Source organism: Bombina bombina, chromosome 6 (assembly GCF_027579735.1).
Source record: "Bombina bombina isolate aBomBom1 chromosome 6, aBomBom1.pri, whole genome shotgun sequence".
NCBI classification, from domain to species: Eukaryota; Metazoa; Chordata; class Amphibia; order Anura; family Bombinatoridae; genus Bombina; species Bombina bombina.
In genome coordinates this window covers 1,010,748,668-1,010,766,963 of record NC_069504.1, presented here as the reverse complement: position 1 = coordinate 1,010,766,963, position 18,296 = coordinate 1,010,748,668, and the positions used below count along the sequence as shown (strand labels likewise).

At 37.7% G+C, this 18,296-nt stretch overlaps 1 protein-coding gene across 3 annotated transcripts in view; it reads right to left on the bottom strand.

Moving 5' to 3' along the window:
• The window catches only part of CWF19L1 (CWF19 like cell cycle control factor 1), a 345,153-nt gene that overhangs the window by 250,743 nt on the left and 76,114 nt on the right, over positions 1-18,296 (bottom strand). For 2 of the 3 annotated variants that reach the window (XM_053718728.1, XM_053718729.1), the window contains exon 1: positions 2,599-2,776. The exons of the other annotated variant lie outside the window; for it this stretch is intronic. In XM_053718728.1, the coding sequence (XP_053574703.1) occupies positions 2,599-2,621 (23 nt within the window). In that variant the 5' untranslated portion in view covers positions 2,622-2,776. Of the gene's footprint in view, positions 1-2,598; positions 2,777-18,296 lie in introns of those variants that run through there. 3 annotated transcript variants of the gene reach the window in all.

The window sequence follows — 18,296 nt, the reverse complement described above, 5'->3', positions numbered from 1 at the left end:
GCTGTCCCACTCACTGACCACATATGCAGTCACGAGCCAATTAAGGAGACTACACGTGCAGTAAGGAGCCAATGTGCCGCCAAAGCCGCCAATGGGAATAGTTTCAGTTTCCACTGAGCTGCGCCAATAGGTTAAGATGATCTGTGACCCCCTAGGTATCAATCACATGTCAACCATGTGATATGCGTAGCAGGCAGGCGGAAAGTCAGAAACCCAAAAAAAAATAATTTTTTTTTAAAAATTTGTGCTGAAGCAGGGACACACCTACACACTGCTGCCGACACACTAGTGTGTCCCGACACACAGTTTGGAAAGCACTGGCTTAGATGCTAATAGGCACTGAAATTAGTTAATCACTAGTAAATGTGTCTGCACTATAATGTGCTGCAGAAACTTAAAAGTGATAGTAAATCCTAGCATTTGTGAAACACTAGGATTTACCAATGTAGCCAATAAAGGGGACTTTCAGTCATGAAGTATAAAATACTTCAGGCTGAAAGTTCCCTTATTTGTATGCAGCGTTCCCCGCGCAGAGCGCCTCAGGCAGCCCATGGCAGGACGCTATTTTATCACGCGGTGAACGCTTCAGACAAATTAAGGAACTTTGAGCATGAAGTATTTTATACTTAAAGGGACATAATACTCGTATGCTAAATCACTTGAAACTGATGCAGTATAACTGTAAAAAGCTGACAGGAAAATATCACCTGAGCATCTCTATGTAACAAAGGAAGATATTTTACCTCACAATTTCCTCAGCTCAGCGGAGTAAGTTCTGTGTAAAAAGTTATACTTCACCTGTTGCTCAGCTGCAGGTAAAAAAAAATAAATGAAGAAATGAACAGCAGCCAATCAGCATCAGCAGTGCTGAGGTCATGAACTCTTTTACTGTGATCTCATGAGATTTCACTTAACTCATGAGATTTCATTGTAAACTTCCTTACACTGAATAGGGAAATAAGATGAGTGTGCACGAATGCTCGCTCCTTCCGCTGTCCTGGGACAGACATACTGATTTGCTGCTTAGAAGTCCTTTACAATGGGATGTGGCTACTGAGAAACTTTTGAGGTAAAATATCTTTCTTTTTTACATAGAGATGATCAGGTGATTTTTTTTCTAGTCAGATTTTTACAGCTATGCTGCATCACTTTCAAGTGTTTAAACATTTGGGTATTATGGCCCTTTAATGACTAAAAGTCCCCTTTATTTGTTCCACTGGTAGGGGGGGAGCCGTGATGGGAGGATGACCTATCCATTATTTCTGACATGAAAAATGGCTTGCGACGACTGGAGGAAGCTGGAGCTGCTGTCAAGTTTAAAAGGTAAGTTTTTTTTCACAACACGAGTGAAATGTCAATTTTGATGAATTAAAGTGCCCCTGTTTTTAAATCGAATTTTTAAAAGCCGGGTCCTTTAGCATAAAAATTTACATTCACTTTAACAACATACTTAGGCCTAGTTTCCATCGATGTGGTAAATTTTGTTCCCACAAGTTTCCAAACTGTACCACCTCAATGGAAACTAGGCCGTAGTTGCCGACTGGCAAGTATGTCCTCATGCAAAAGGTTTATTAATAAATATGCTTCAGCTGTGCAGGCTCAGCAAACCATTCATTTGTATGTGCATTTAGGTTTAAAGTTTAGAAGGAAATAAGGGCAGAATAAATTGGTCACTTGGATCTTATTTGAATGGTTCTTTTCTTGTTCTGTACTAATCAAAAGGCTGAAAATGGTTAGTCTGAAAACTTGCAAATATTCCTAATTTCTGAACAAGTTCAAATCTTTAGGACTACAGTAGTTTAGGGCACAACACCACTGGATTCCATAGAGAATACTTAAATGTTTAAAGGGACAGGAAACTCAAAAATGTTCTTTCATGATTTGCATAAAACATAAAATAGTAAACAACTTTCTAATTTACTTTGGTTATCAAATTTGCTTCACTCTTATTCTTTAATCCATGATTAAAGAGAACCAATTTTTTAAATTTAGTGATTCAGATAGAGCATGCAATTTGTCATTTCTAATTTACTTGTGTTTGTCTTCAGTCTCTTGGTATCTAATGTTGAAAATCAGGGATGTAAGCTCAGAAGCGTGCACGTGTTTGAAGCATTATATGGCAACAGTTGTGCAAGAATGGCATCCATTTGCAAAACCACTAGATGGCAGTACTATTCACTGCCATGTACTGCTCCAGACACATACCTAAGAATCTCATCAACAAATACCATGCAAATTTGCTAATAAAAGTACATTTGGAAACTTTTTTAAATTGCACACTCTCTCTGAATCACAAGAGAAAATATTATGGTTTCATATCCCTTTAAACCAGATGATAACACTGTATCTTTAAAATATACATGCAGAGATGTTGCTCAATACGGAACTCGTTTAACTCTTTGGCTGCCATGAAGAGCTACAACACATTCTAATGTTACAGTTTCTTCTAGTTGTCAAATGGTTAAACAAATTCTGGAGAGTGTACCGAGAACAGGTCATTTATAAACACAATCAACCCCAAAGTGGGTGTCTGCCCACTCGAGCACTCTGCATCTAAACTGTTCAGTTCTTCCTACGATAGGAACCCTTCATACTTACACCCGCAGCGCCTTGTCAGACATAACGAACGAAAAAGTAACTGACTCCCTTCGTTAAGTCAATAGAGAAGCAAAAATCACACGCCGAATACAGCCTGAAAGAAGTGCTTCCGGGTCTCTCCATGATTGGCTGAATGGCAACACTTGAGGCTCCATGTTTACTACTGCAAGGGATCTTGGGAGTGGAAATTCAATGATAAAGGCATGAATAATTGTCTTGAGACTACATTTCCCATGATGTCGTGAATATTGGCGTGCATGATTTTAGTTTCTGTTTATGGTCTTCTGTATACAGCGTTGTGATCATCTATTATATATTATTCCTTAATACATTTTACTTATTGAACTAAAGTAGTTATTAGACGTTTCAAAATTTTCAATTTCAATATGTTTTAATTGTTTTTCCATTTCAACCGTGTGCATGAATTGTTTTGTGATGAAACCCTAGTTTAGAGTTCTAAATTGTGTTCTTCCCATAGAATTCCTCCTACCAAGCACTAGCGTCTCTGGAGTGCACAGGCAAAGTGTTGCGTTACAACTATTTATATTTTGCTTTTGTAAACAATTTACGTTTTTTTTACTGATCTGCTAATTGAGAAACGTAATAACGTATCAGTCGGACCCCTTTTTGTCCTTGCACAAACATTGCTATAAGTAGTGTTTATAGCTATGAAGTGTCGTGTCTGATATCAAATTTTATAATAAAACAAACTTAGCAGAGACTACTTCAAAAATATCTATAGTTTGCAAAAAACACAAATGTCAAAAAGCCACAAATCAAGACGAATTATAGCAATAGTCATTGTTTTCTAAATGTTGCAACAAATAGGATTACTCCTTTAGACCTCCATTTATCAAAATGACAACCTTCTGTTAACGGACACTAAATAATTACTACATTTAAAGGGACATGAAACCTCAATTTTTTCTTTCATGATTTAGATAGAGAATACAATTTTAACCCCTTAACGACCGACGACGTATGCCATACGTCCTCAAAAAAAAAGCACTTAACGACCGAGGACGTATGGCATACGTCGTCGGTTTAACAGAGCACTCTAACAGCACTCTAACAGTATTGCAGGCTTGCCTTGAGGTCTAGGCATCCTGCAATACTGTTCCCGAGTGCCGGGACCGGATTGATCACTCCCCCACGAGTGATCACTTCCGGTTTCGCTCCACGTGGAGCCCGGCAGTGTTTCAGAGCATCGGAAGCGATCGGACACGCTTCCGATGCTCTGCTTGTGTGCTAAGTGCCTCGGTGGGTCGAGGCACTTAGATATTTGTAAAATAAAAAAAAATAAACAAATTAAATAAAAAAAAGCCCTAAATAGCCCCCCCCTCCCCCTTCACTAGGCATCCAAGATGGCGATGCCCAGTGCATCATGGGGCCTCTGGGGGTGTCCCTAGCCTGCATCATCATAGGGGCAAGCTAGGGTCACCCAATCTGAGCCTCCCACCCTAAAAAAAATAATAATAATAAAATACCCCATTTGTCTGATCATGTCAATATTTGTAAATATTGACTATGATCCGTGTGGATCTCCCTCCCTCTCCTCACTTGCCATTTTGTTGGAGAGAGAGAGAGACCTGTATTTAGCAGAGAGAGAGATTTATTTCTTTTATTTGTTAAAAAATATAGAACCAAAGGCTCTTTTCAGAGCCATTAACCCCTAGCTTGCCAGTGATCACTATATATCACTGGCAGTAACATAGGTGCACTTTTTTTTTGCTGCATTTTGCTGTCTGTGCATTTTTTTAGGGGTTAATTTTGTTGTTGTAATTTTTTAAAAACCCAAAGGCTCTTTTCAGAAACATTTAGTTAATTTAATTTAATTTTCAGATCCATTAACCCCTAGCTTGCCAGTGATCACTATATATCACTGGCAGTAGCATAGGTGCACTTTTTTTTTGCTGCATTTTGCTGTCTGTGCATTTTTTTAGGGGTTAATTTTGTTGTTGTAATTTTTTAAAAACCCAAAGGCTCTTTTCAGAAACATTTAGTTAATTTAATTTTCAGAGCCATTAACCCCTAGCTTGCCAGTGATCGCTATAAATCACTGGCAGTTGCATAGCTGTACTTTTTTGCTGTCTGCGCATTTTTTTAGGGGTTAATTTTGTTGTTGTAATTTTTTAAAAACCCAAAGGCTCTTTTCAGAAACATTTAGTTAATTTAATTTAATTTTCAGAGCCATTTACCCCTAGCTTGCCAGTGATCGCTATAAATCACTGGCAGTTGCATAGCTGTACTTTTTTGCTGTCTGTGCATTTTTTTAGGGGTTAATTTTGTTGTTGTAATTTTTAAAAAACCCAAAGGCTCTTTTCAGAAACATTTAGTTAATTTAATTTAATTTTCAGAGCCATTAACCCCTAGCTTGCCAGTGATCGCTATAAATCACTGGCAGTAGCATAGCTGTACTTTTTTGCTAGTTAATTTAGTTAATTAATTAAGTTAATTTAATTTAATTTTCAGAGCCATTAACCCCTAGCTTGCCAGTGATCGCTATAAATCACTGGCAGTAGCATAGCTGTACTTTTTTGCTAGTTAATTTAGTTAATTAATTAAGTTAATTTAATTTAATTTTCAGAGCCATTAACCCCTAGCTTGCCAGTGATCGCTATAAATCACTGGCAGTAGCATAGCTGTACTTTTTTGCTAGTTAATTTAGTTAATTAATTAAGTTAATTTAATTTAATTTTCAGAGCCATTAACCCCTAGCTTGCCAGTGATCGCTATAAATCACTGGCAGTAGCATAGCTGTACTTTTTTGCTAGTTAATTTAGTTAATTAATTAATTTAATTTAATTTTCAGAGCCATTAACCCCTAGCTTGCCAGTGATCGCTATAAATCACTGGCAGTAGCATAGCTGTACTTTTTTGCTAGTTAATTTAGTTAATTAATTTAGTTAATTTAATTTTCAGAGCCATTAACCCCTAGCTTGCCAGTGATCGCTATAAATCACTGGCAGTTGCATAGCTGTACTTTTTTGCTGTCTGTGCATTTTTTTAGGGGTTAATTTTGTTGTTGTAATTTTTTAAAAACCCAAAGGCTCTTTTCAGAAACATTTAGTTAATTTAATTTAATTTTCAGAGCCATTAACCCCTAGCTTGCCAGTGATCGCTATAAATCACTGGCAGTAGCATAGCTGTACTTTTTTGCTAGTTAATTTAGTTAATTAATTAAGTTAATTTAATTTAATTTTCAGAGCCATTAACCCCTAGCTTGCCAGTGATCGCTATAAATCACTGGCAGTAGCATAGCTGTACTTTTTTGCTAGTTAATTTAGTTAATTAATTAAGTTAATTTAATTTAATTTTCAGAGCCATTAACCCCTAGCTTGCCAGTGATCGCTATAAATCACTGGCAGTAGCATAGCTGTACTTTTTTGCTAGTTAATTTAGTTAATTAATTAAGTTAATTTAATTTTCAGAGCCATTAACCCCTAGCTTGCCAGTGATCACTATATATCACTGGCAGTAGCATAGGTGCACTTTTTTTTTGCTGCATTTTGCTGTCTGTGCATTTTTTAGGGGTTAATTTTGTTGTTGTAATTTTTTAAAAACCCAAAGGCTCTTTTCAGAAACATTTAGTTAATTTAATTTAATTTTCAGAGCCATTAACCCCTAGCTTGCCAGTGATCACTATAAATCACTGGCAGTAGCATAGCTGTACTTTTTTGCTAGTTAATTTAGTTAATTAATTTAGTTAATTTAATTTAATTTTCAGAGCCATTAACCCCTAGCTTGCCAGTGATCGCTATAAATCACTGGCAGTTACAAAGCTGTAGTTTTTTGCTGTCTGTGCATTTTTTAGGGGTTAATTTTGTTGTTGTAATTTTTTAAAAACCCAAAGGCTCTTTTCAGAAACATTTAGTTAATTTAATTTAATTTTCAGAGCCATTAACCCCTAGCTTGCCAGTGATCGCTATAAATCACTGGCAGTAGCATAGCTGTACTTTTTTGCTAGTTAATTTAGTTAATTAATTTAGTTAATTTAATTTTTTTAGTAATTGTTTTCTGTGACAGATACAAAAATGTCACAGAAAAGATATAGTGCTGAGGAGGCGTATGCCATCCTTGCGTCAGAGTCAGATGCCTCTATTTCTGACTCAGACCCCAATTTTGACCCTGCCATGTGCTCAGATACATCACTAGATGCAGTCTCAACTGATAGTGATGTATCTGTGGCTGCTAGCCCCCCTGACAGCCCCCCTGCTACCCCCCCTGCCAGCCCCCCTGCTAGCCCCCCTGCCAGAAGGAGGCGTGTTGCTGCCATTGCTGCTGAAGAGTGGGTAACGCCTCATCTCCAGAGGCCAGATATCCCACCCTTCACAGCAAATGCTGGCATAAATATAGATGTGGCAGGTTTTAGCCCCCAGCAGTTTCTGGAAGTGTTTCTGGGCGATGATATATTGGGGAACATTGTCGCCCAAACTAATTTATATGCCCATCAGTTCCGTGCTGCAAAGCCTGGAACATATTTGGCAAAGCAGCAATGGGCCCCCATCAATGTGCCAGAATTCAAAAAATTCTGGGCATTGACTATGCTGATGGGCATCATAAAGAAACCCTCCATTCGCTCCTACTGGAGTACTAGCCCCATCTTCTCTACTCCATTTTCTCCCAGACTATGTTGAGGAAGAGGTATGAAATGATTCTGCATTTCATGCACTTCAGCGACAACAGCCTGTGCCCCCCTAGGGAGCATCCCCAATTTGACAGGCTGTATAAAATCTGCCCCCTGATAACCCACTTTTCTGCCAGGTTTGCAGAGGCTTATACACCTGGAAGGAATATATGCATTGATGAATCCCTAATGAAGTATAAGGGAAGGCTGGGATTCAAGCAGTATATTCCTTCCAAACGCTCCAGATATGGGGTAAAGGTGTATAAGCTCTGTGACAGCGAGACTGGGTATACTCAGGCCTTCCGGGTGTATGAGGGAAAGGATAGCCACCTTGACCCTCCAGGTTGCCCAGAACATATGGGAACCACTGGCAAGATTGTCTGGGACCTGATATTACCCCTAATGAACAAAGGGTATCCCTTGTACTTAGACAATTTTTATACAAGTGTCCTTTTGTTCAAGCTACTGTATTGCTTTGATACAGTAGCTTGCGGTACAATTAAAAAGAACCGTGCAGGTTTCCCAGGACAGCTTGTACGCACCCGGCTACGAAGGGGGGAGACCTCAGCTCTGCGCCAAGAGGAGCTGTTGGCACTGAAGTACAGAGACAAGAAGGATGTATACCTTCTTACCACCATCCACACAGAGAGGACAGTGGCGGTTTCTGTACGTGGCAGAGCTGAGATCATAAGGAAGCCAGTGTGCATCAAGTCTTATAACCGGCATATGGGTGGGGTTGATCTGGCTGATCAGCTGCTGCAGCCCTACCTAATTATGCGGAAGACAAGGGCCTGGTACAAAAAGGTTGCAATTTACCTAATGCAGATTGCAACCCACAACGCTTTTTTGTTGTTCAAAAAAGCAAACCCCAGAGTTAAAAATACTTTTTTACAGTTTCAGCTCCAGATTATTACGGGGATTTTGTACCATGATGCACCTGCTCCCCGGGCGGTGATGGGAGAGAGCAGAGTTGGGGCTACCCATTTTATTTTTAAAATCCCCCCTACTGCCACAAAGCAGAAACCACAAAAAAAATGCAGAGTCTGTACCAAGAGGGGGAAGAGAAGGGACACCATATATCACTGTCCTGATTGCCCTGGACAGCCTGCACTCTGCATTGGGGACTGCTTCAAGCGGTACCATACAATGGTCAATTTTTTAAAAAATAAATACATTTGCTGTTACATATATATATTTTTTTTTTTTGGTTATGTTTACAGTTAGATGTTTTTTTGTTTTTTTTACTTTTACTGTGCCAGGTTTTTACATTTCACTACTCTATTTTTTTCTAAAATTGGGCCTGTTTTTTTTTAACCAAAACATAGGTGTTCTCAGGGTGCCTTGCAGAAAACAACCTGAAGTATGTTTTTGCAATAACTTACAACAGTCTCTCCTAAATTATAGTAAAAAAGCAATGTGTCTGTAAAAATGAAAATTGAAAAATTACCACCATACACTTTCTCCAATTTTTTGGGCTAAAACGGTTGCTTCAAAGGCATCAAAGCACACTATATACAATACCTTGGGGTGTCAACATTTAAAAAATATACACTTTCATGGCAATAAATAAAAGTGGGGTATGCGATAGGCCCCAAACTAAAGATAGGCCTATCAGAAGAAATACTCTCATTTTTAATAACTAAAATCACAAGTCATAAAATTGTAACATAACCTTCCCAAAATCCTGGCAAACCTATGCATGGGGGGCATAGGTGTACTCAGGGTGCCTTGCAGAAAACAACCTGAAGTTTTCTTTTGCAATAACTTACAACAATCTCTCCTAAATCATAGTCAAAAAGCAACGTGTCTGTAAAAATGAAAATTGAAAAATTACCACCATATACTTTCTCCAATTTTTTGGGCTAAAACGGTTGCTTCAAAGGCATCAAAGCACACCATATACAATACCTTGGGGTGTCAACATTTAAAAAATATACACTTTGAATGCAATAAATAAAAGTGGGGTATGTGATAGGCCCCAAACTAAAGATAGGCCTATCAGAAGAAATACTCTCATTTTTAATAACTAAAATCATGTAACATAACCTTCCCAAAATCCTGGCAAACCTATGCATGGGGGGCATAGGTGTACTCAGGGTGCCTTGCAGAAAACAACCTGAAGTATTCTTTTGCAATAACTTACAACAGTCTCTCCTAAATCATAGTAAAAAAGCAATGTGTCTGTAACAATGAAAATTGAAAAATTACCACCATATAATTTCTCCAATTTTTTGGGCTAAAACGGTTGCATCAAAGTCATCAAACCACTCCATGTATAATACCTTGGGGGGTCAACTTTTTAAATATAATCACATTTATGGAAAACAAATAAATTGGGGTATGTTAAAAGACCCCCCAAAAAGACGATAGGCAAAGAAAATATGTTAAATGTGAAAAAAAATCACAAACACATGTCAGACATTTGGCATTGCACCGCCCAAACAAGCCACCAAACCTATGCATAGGTGGTATCACTGAACTCAAGAGATGTTGGTGACCACATATTGGTGTCTTCTTTGGTAGTAACACATAACAGGAGCTGTGAATCCATGTCTAAAGTACAATGTATGTGAAAAATAACACAAAGAAATGAATGCCCAATAGTTTGACAAAGACTAGTGGTTGAATTAGTGTATGGAAAGTGTTAAAACACCTGCATTTGAAATACCCTAGGATGTTTACTTTTCAAAAATATATGGTTTTATGGGGGTAAATTACATTGGCCGGCTTCAGAAATGTCTTAAATAGAACATGGGTGCATGGGATGTGAAAATGGGAAGTGTAAAAAATTGAATGCGCTTCCTAAAAATAAGGCCTTCTAGCCCCCAGAGAACCCAACACACCTATACATGGGTGGTATCACTGTACTCAGGAGATGTTGTTGAACACATATTGATGTGGTTTTTGGCAGTAACACATAACAGGAACTGAGAATCCATGCCTAAAGTACAATGTGTGTGAAAAATAACACAAAAAATGACTACCCAAAAGTTTGACAAAGACTGGTGGTTAAATAAGTTCATGGAAAGTGTGAAAATACCAGCATTTCAAATACCCTAGGGGGTCTACTTCTCAAAAATATATGGTTTTATGGGGGTAAATTTCATTGACCGGCTTCAGAAATGTCCCAAATAGGACATGGGTGCATGATGACCGATGTGAAAATTCCAAGTTGAAAAACTAGAAATGCGCTTCCTAAAAATAAAGCCTTCTAGCCCCCAGAGAACCCAACACACCTATACATGGGTGGTATCACTGTACTCAGGAGATGTTGTTGAACACATATTGAGGTGTTTTTTGGCAGTAACACATAACAGGAACTGAGAATCCATGCCTAAAGTACAATGTGTGTGAAAAATAACACAAAAAAATGACTACCCAAATGTTTGACAAAGACTGGTGGTTAAATAAGTTCATGGAAAGTGTAAAAATACCAGCATTTCAAATACCCTAGGGGGTCTACTTCTCAAAAATATATGGTTTTATGGGGGTAAATTTCATTGACCGGCTTCAGAAATGTCCCAAATAGGACATGGGTGCATGATGACCGATGTGAAAATTCCAAATTGAAAAACTGGAATGCGCTTCCTAAAAATAAGGCCTTCTAGCCCCCAGAGAACCCAACACACCTATACATAGGTAACACACCTATACATAGGTGGTATCACTGTACTCAGGAGATGTTGTTGAACACATATTGAGGTGTTTTTTGGCAGTAACACATAACAGGAACTGAGAATCCATGCCTAAAGTACAATGTGTGTGAAAAATAACACAAAAAAATGACTACCCAAAAGTTTGACAAAGACTGGTGGTTGAATTAGTGCATGGAAAGTGTTAAAATACCAGCATTTGAAATACCCTAGGGTGTCTACTTTTCAAAAATATATGGTTTGATGGGGGTAAATTCCATTGGCCAGCTTCAGAAATGTCCCAAATAGGACATGGGTGCATGATGACCGATGTGAAAATTCCAAGTTGAAAAACTGGAATGCGCTTCCTAAAATTAAGGCCTTTTAGCCCCCAGAGAACCCGACACACCTATACATGGGTGGTATCACTGTACTCAGGAGATGTTGTTGAACACATATTGAGGTGTTTTTTGGCAGTAACACATAACAGGAACTGAGAATCCATGCCTAAAGTACAATGTGTGTGAAAAATAACACAAAAAAATGACTACCCAAAAGTTTGACAAAGACTGGTGGTTGAATTAGTGCATGGAAAGTGTTAAAATACCAGCATTTGAAATACCCTAGGGTGTCTACTTTTCAAAAATATATGGTTTGATGGGGGTAAATTCCATTGGCCAGCTTCAGAAATGTCACAAATAGGACATGGGTGCATGATGACCGATGTGAAAATTCCAAGTTGAAAAACTGGAATGCGCTTCCTAAAATTAAGGCCTTTTAGCCCCCAGAGAACCCGACACACCTATACATGGGTGGTATCACTGTACTCAGGAGATGTTGTTGAACACATATTGAGGTGTTTTTTGGCAGTAACACATAACAGGAACTGAGAATCCATGCCTAAAGTACAATGTGTGTGAAAAATAACACAAAAAAATGACTACCCAAAAGTTTGACAAAGACTGGTGGTTGAATTAGTGCATGGAAAGTGTTAAAATACCAGCATTTGAAATACCCTAGGGTGTCTACTTTTCAAAAATATATGGTTTGATGGGGGTAAATTCCATTGGCCAGCTTCAGAAATGTCCCAAATAGGACATGGGTGCATGATGACCGATGTGAAAATTCCAAGTTGAAAAACTGGAATGCGCTTCCTAAAATTAAGGCCTTTTAGCCCCCAGAGAACCCGACACACCTATACATGGGTGGTATCACTGTACTCAGGAGATGTTGTTGAACACATATTGAGGTGTTTTTTGGCAGTAACACATAACAGGAACTGAGAATCCATGCCTAAAGTACAATGTGTGTGAAAAATAACACAAAAAAATGACTACCCAAAAGTTTGACAAAGACTGGTGGTTGAATTAGTGCATGGAAAGTGTTAAAATACCAGCATTTGAAATACCCTAGGGTGTCTACTTTTCAAAAATATATGGTTTGATGGGGGTAAATTCCATTGGCCAGCTTCAGAAATGTCCCAAATAGGACATGGATGCATGATGACCGATGTGAAAATTCCAAGTTGAAAAACTGGAATGCGCTTCCTAAAATTAAGGCCTTTTAGCCCCCAGAGAACCCGACACACCTATACATGGGTGGTATCACTGTACTCAGGAGATGTTGTTGAACACATATTGAGGTGTTTTTTGGCAGTAACACATAACAGGAACTGAGAATCCATGCCTAAAGTACAATGTGTGTGAAAAATAACACAAAATAATGACTACCCAAAAGTTTGACAAAGACTGGTGGTTGAATTAGTGCATGGAAAGTGTTAAAATACAAGCATTTGAAATACCCTAGGGTGTCTACGTTTCAAAAATATATGGTTTGATGGGGGTAAATTCCATTGACCAGCTTCAGAAATGTCCCAAATAGGACATGGGTGCATGATGACCGATGTGAAAATTCCAAGTTGAAAAACTGGAATGCGCTTCCTAAAATTAAGGCCTATTAGCCCCCAGAGAACCCGACACACCTATACATGGGTGGTATCACTGTACTCAGGAGATGTTGTTGAACACATATTGAGGTGTTTTTTGGCAGTAACACATAACAGGAACTGAGAATCCATGCCTAAAGTACAATGTGTGTGAAAAATAACACAAAATAATGACTACCCAAAAGTTTGACAAAGACTGGTGGTTGAATTAGTGCATGGAAAGTGTTAAAATACCAGCATTTGAAATACCCTAGGGTGTCTACTTTTCAAAAATATATGGTTTGATGGGGGTAAATTCCATTGGCCAGCTTCAGAAATGTCCCAAATAGGACATGGGTGCATGATGACCGATGTGAAAATTCCAAGTTGAAAAACTGGAATGCGCTTCCTAAAATTAAGGCCTTTTAGCCCCCAGAGAACCCGACACACCTATACATGGGTGGTATCACTGTACTCAGGAGATGTTGTTGAACACATATTGAGGTGTTTTTTGGCAGTAACACATAACAGGAACTGAGAATCCATGCCTAAAGTACAATGTGTGTGAAAAATAACACAAAAAAATGACTACCCAAAAGTTTGACAAAGACTGGTGGTTGAATTAGTGCATGGAAAGTGTTAAAATACCAGCATTTGAAATACCCTAGGGTGTCTACTTTTCAAAAATATATGGTTTGATGGGGGTAAATTCCATTGGCCAGCTTCAGAAATGTCCCAAATAGGACATGGATGCATGATGACCGATGTGAAAATTCCAAGTTGAAAAACTGGAATGCGCTTCCTAAAATTAAGGCCTTTTAGCCCCCAGAGAACCCGACACACCTATACATGGGTGGTATCACTGTACTCAGGAGATGTTGTTGAACACATATTGAGGTGTTTTTTGGCAGTAACACATAACAGGAACTGAGAATCCATGCCTAAAGTACAATGTGTGTGAAAAATAACACAAAATAATGACTACCCAAAAGTTTGACAAAGACTGGTGGTTGAATTAGTGCATGGAAAGTGTTAAAATACAAGCATTTGAAATACCCTAGGGTGTCTACGTTTCAAAAATATATGGTTTGATGGGGGTAAATTCCATTGACCAGCTTCAGAAATGTCCCAAATAGGACATGGGTGCATGATGACCGATGTGAAAATTCCAAGTTGAAAAACTGGAATGCGCTTCCTAAAATTAAGGCCTATTAGCCCCCAGAGAACCCGACACACCTATACATGGGTGGTATCACTGTACTCAGGAGATGTTGTTGAACACATATTGAGGTGTTTTTTGGCAGTAACACATAACAGGAACTGAGAATCCATGCCTAAAGTACAATGTGTGTGAAAAATAACACAAAATAATGACTACCCAAAAGTTTGACAAAGACTGGTGGTTGAATTAGTGCATGGAAAGTGTTAAAATACAAGCATTTGAAATACCCTAGGGTGTCTACGTTTCAAAAATATAAGGTTTGATGGGGGTAAATTCCATTGACCAGCTTCAGAAATGTCCCAAATAGGACATGGGTGCATGATGACCGATGTGAAAATTCCAAGTTGAAAAACTGGAATGCGCTTCCTAAAATTAAGGCCTATTAGCCCCCAGAGAACCCGACACACCTATACATGGGTGGTATCACTGTACTCAGGAGATGTTGTTGAACACATATTGAGGTGTTTTTTGGCAGTAACACATAACAGGAACTGAGAATCCATGCCTAAAGTACAATGTGTGTGAAAAATAACACAAAATAATGACTACCCAAAAGTTTGACAAAGACTGGTGGTTGAATTAGTGCATGGAAAGTGTTAAAATACCAGCATTTGAAATACCCTAGGGTGTCTACTTTTCAAAAATATATGGTTTGATGGGGGTAAATTCCATTGGCCAGCTTCAGAAATGTCCCAAATAGGACATGGGTGCATGATGACCGATGTGAAAATTCCAAGTTGAAAAACTGGAATGCGCTTCCTAAAATTAAGGCCTTTTAGCCCCCAGAGAACCCGACACACCTATACATGGGTGGTATCACTGTACTCAGGAGATGTTGTTGAACACATATTGAGGTGTTTTTTGGCAGTAACACATAACAGGAACTGAGAATCCATGCCTAAAGTACAATGTGTGTGAAAAATAACACAAAAAAATGACTACCCAAAAGTTTGACAAAGACTGGTGGTTGAATTAGTGCATGGAAAGTGTTAAAATACCAGCATTTGAAATACCCTAGGGTGTCTACTTTTCAAAAATATATGGTTTGATGGGGGTAAATTCCATTGGCCAGCTTCAGAAATGTCCCAAATAGGACATGGATGCATGATGACCGATGTGAAAATTCCAAGTTGAAAAACTGGAATGCGCTTCCTAAAATTAAGGCCTTTTAGCCCCCAGAGAACCCGACACACCTATACATGGGTGGTATCACTGTACTCAGGAGATGTTGTTGAACACATATTGAGGTGTTTTTTGGCAGTAACACATAACAGGAACTGAGAATCCATGCCTAAAGTACAATGTGTGTGAAAAATAACACAAAATAATGACTACCCAAAAGTTTGACAAAGACTGGTGGTTGAATTAGTGCATGGAAAGTGTTAAAATACAAGCATTTGAAATACCCTAGGGTGTCTACGTTTCAAAAATATATGGTTTGATGGGGGTAAATTCCATTGACCAGCTTCAGAAATGTCCCAAATAGGACATGGGTGCATGATGACCGATGTGAAAATTCCAAGTTGAAAAACTGGAATGCGCTTCCTAAAATTAAGGCCTATTAGCCCCCAGAGAACCCGACACACCTATACATGGGTGGTATCACTGTACTCAGGAGATGTTGTTGAACACATATTGAGGTGTTTTTTGGCAGTAACACATAACAGGAACTGAGAATCCATGCCTAAAGTACAATGTGTGTGAAAAATAACACAAAATAATGACTACCCAAAAGTTTGACAAAGACTGGTGGTTGAATTAGTGCATGGAAAGTGTTAAAATACAAGCATTTGAAATACCCTAGGGGGTCTACTTTTCAAAAATATATGGTTTGATGGGGGTAAATTCCATTGACCAGCTTCAGAAATGTCCCAAATAGGACATGGGTGCATGATGACCGATGTGAAAATTCCAAGTTGAAAAACTGGAATGCGCTCCCTAAAAATAAGAGCTTTTAGCCCCCTGAGAACCCGACACACCTATACATGGGTGGTATCACTGTACCCAGGAGATGGTGCTGAAGACATATGAGGGTGTTATTTGGCAGTAACCCTTAATATTATCAGTAAATGTATTCTTAAATTGCTATTTTGTCAAAAAATCAAATTATTTTTTTTCCCCCCCCAAACTTTGGCATAGATTGGTGGTAAAATGGTTGCATGAAAAAAGTAAAAATACCCCAAGTTTAATACCTTAGGTTGTCTTCTTTTAAAAAATATATACATTTGAAGGGTTATTCAGGAATTCATGACAGATATTGGTGTTACAATGTAACTATCGCCAATTTTGAAAAAACATTGTTTTGAAATAGCAAAGTGCTACTTGTACTTATTGCCCTATAACTTGCAAAAAAAGCAAAGAACATGTAAACATTGGGTATTTATAAACTCAGGACAAAATTTAGAAACTGTTTAGCATTGGTATTTTATGGTGGTTGTAGATGTGTAAGAGATTTTGGGGCTCAAAGTTAGAAAAAGTGCATTTTTTTTCATTTTTTCCTCATATATTTTATATTTTTTTTATAGTAAATTATAAGATATGATGAAAATAATCATATCTTTAGAAAGTCCATTTAATGGCGAGAAAAACAGTATATAATATGTGTGGGTACAGTAAATGAGTAAGAGGAAAATTACAGTTAAACACAAACATAGCAGAAATGCAAAAATAGCCTTGGTCCCAGATGGTCAACAAATTGAAAAGTGGTCTGGTCACTAAGGGGTTAAACAACATTCCAATTTACTTCTATTATCCAATTTGCTTAATTCTTTAGCTATCCCTTGTCGAAGAAATAGCAATGTATTTGGGTGAGCCAATCACACCAGGTATCTATGCACAGCCACCAAGCAGCTCCTGAGCCTATCTAGATATGCTTTTCAACCAAGGTTTTAAAGGAATAAGGAAAATTAGATAAAATAAGTAAAGTGGAAAATTGCACGCTCTTTCTAAATCATGAAAGAAAAATGTTGTGTTTCGTGTCCCTTTAATGAGATAGTCAAAACAAAGGTTAGAAAATTGCTATATAAGTATTTTTTAAAATGTTTTTTTTTTTTTTTTTTTTGAAGAAATAAGTATAACATTTTATTATTTATAAAGTAATGGGCTGCATATGTTGTAACCCAGATTACACATATATTCCTTCTGCTGAGGACAATTAGGAACATATATAAAATAGCCAATAATGACTAGTTTTCACTGCTGTTGTAAACTGTTTAATGGTAACATAAAACATCTGCATGGGCTTTAATGTAGATACTAGTTACCACCAGTTTACAACAGCAATGAAAACAATAGCTAAAGTGTATAAATATGCTCAATGTATTGGAGGACCTGTGACTGTAGAAGACTTCATGTATTTTTCAATAGAATTAAGATACGTCTGGCACAGTTTTGATGTGTGTGTAGGATTTATGTCCTGCTAGAAAATTCCGATTATCCTAATCCTTTGAAGGTATAATCTAGATTTTATTAAAGACACAGAGACAAGTATTTTGCATTATCTTTCTTTACTACTCAAATGCAGCCTTTTAAAGAACAATAAGAAATAACAGAACAGAAGTTAAAATAACAATAAGAAGCTAAATGGAGCTTATTATACAGGCAAGAAAAATAGCCAATCAGAGAAGGGAATAGACTATAAACTGGCTCATATGCAGTCAATCCTCCTCTTTCTTAACTGATGCTCACAAAGAACAGAATATTAAGCACCATAAACAGTCCAAATACTGTAGTCCAAAACAACATAGGATTATAAAAGTCAACGACTTGAAGAATTGATTGAAGAAACTCCAGGAATTGATGAGTTTGATTGAAGACAGGAAAGAAAACCAGGATCCATTTGATGATTGATGAACTTCTTGGTTTGAGGGTATGAATCCAGATACCAGAAAAGGATTGTATTCATATGGAAACTGTTAAAGACAAAAAATATTAATAAAATAAACCAACAAAGGGTGGGAATTAATAACATATTTGAGGTAGAAAAATACTCGTCTCTGTGTCTTTAATAAAATCTAGGTTATACCTTCAAAGGATTAGGATAATCGGAATTTTATTACAAGACCAGAGACTCCTATTTTGCAAGTTTAAAGCATATTAAGAGAATAAATTAAGAGAGGCGTGTTGAATGGGTCTGAAATAAAATTGCTTGAAAATGGAGTCTGAAGACCAATCTGCCTCATTCAAAATTTGTTGAAGAGGAGCAGATTTTAAAAAGGCCTTAGAAGCAGCAGAATCTCTAATAGAATGAGATGACCCATTTAACCCACCTTGCAATAGAAGTAGAAGTGATAG